General features: G+C 57.8%; 1 protein-coding gene across 1 annotated transcript in view; it reads right to left on the bottom strand.

Annotated features, from left to right (window-relative positions):
* The window catches only part of LOC104488812 (mitochondrial ubiquitin ligase activator of nfkb 1-A-like), a gene marked incomplete at both ends in the record, with an annotated part of 881 nt that extends 743 nt beyond the window's left edge, over positions 1-138 (bottom strand). The window contains one exon of the mRNA XM_010130893.1: positions 43-138. Coding sequence (XP_010129195.1) covers positions 43-138 — 96 coding nt within the window. The remainder of the gene's footprint in view (positions 1-42) is intronic.
* Between the last annotated feature and the right edge of the window lie 170 nt (positions 139-308).

Below are 308 nucleotides of genomic sequence, written 5' to 3'. Positions count from 1 at the left end.
AGAGGAGAGCCCGGCCCCTGGCCCCAGTATGGGGCCACAGGCCTCCTTACCTTCCAGGGCAACGTAAGGCAGGCATCTCCCATCAGATGCAGACACCAGTGCTGGTAAATCATCATCAACCTGGAGCTTTGGGGCCTCCTGGAAGAGCAGGGACTAAGTGTGAACACAGGCAGGGCCAGACAGACTGGCAGGTAGAGCGTGAGGCATGCATGACTTTGTGGGGATCTCTAGCAGATTTGTGACCTGCTCGGTCCTGGGCATCAAGACATCGGTAGAGGATGCAGCAGGCTGCCATCATCAGCATGGTG

The sequence above is a fragment of the Buceros rhinoceros genome, unplaced genomic scaffold (genome assembly GCF_000710305.1).
Source record: "Buceros rhinoceros silvestris isolate BGI_N320 unplaced genomic scaffold, ASM71030v1 scaffold40652, whole genome shotgun sequence".
NCBI classification, from domain to species: domain Eukaryota; kingdom Metazoa; phylum Chordata; class Aves; order Bucerotiformes; family Bucerotidae; genus Buceros; species Buceros rhinoceros.
This window is presented reverse-complemented; position numbering and strand designations above follow the sequence as displayed.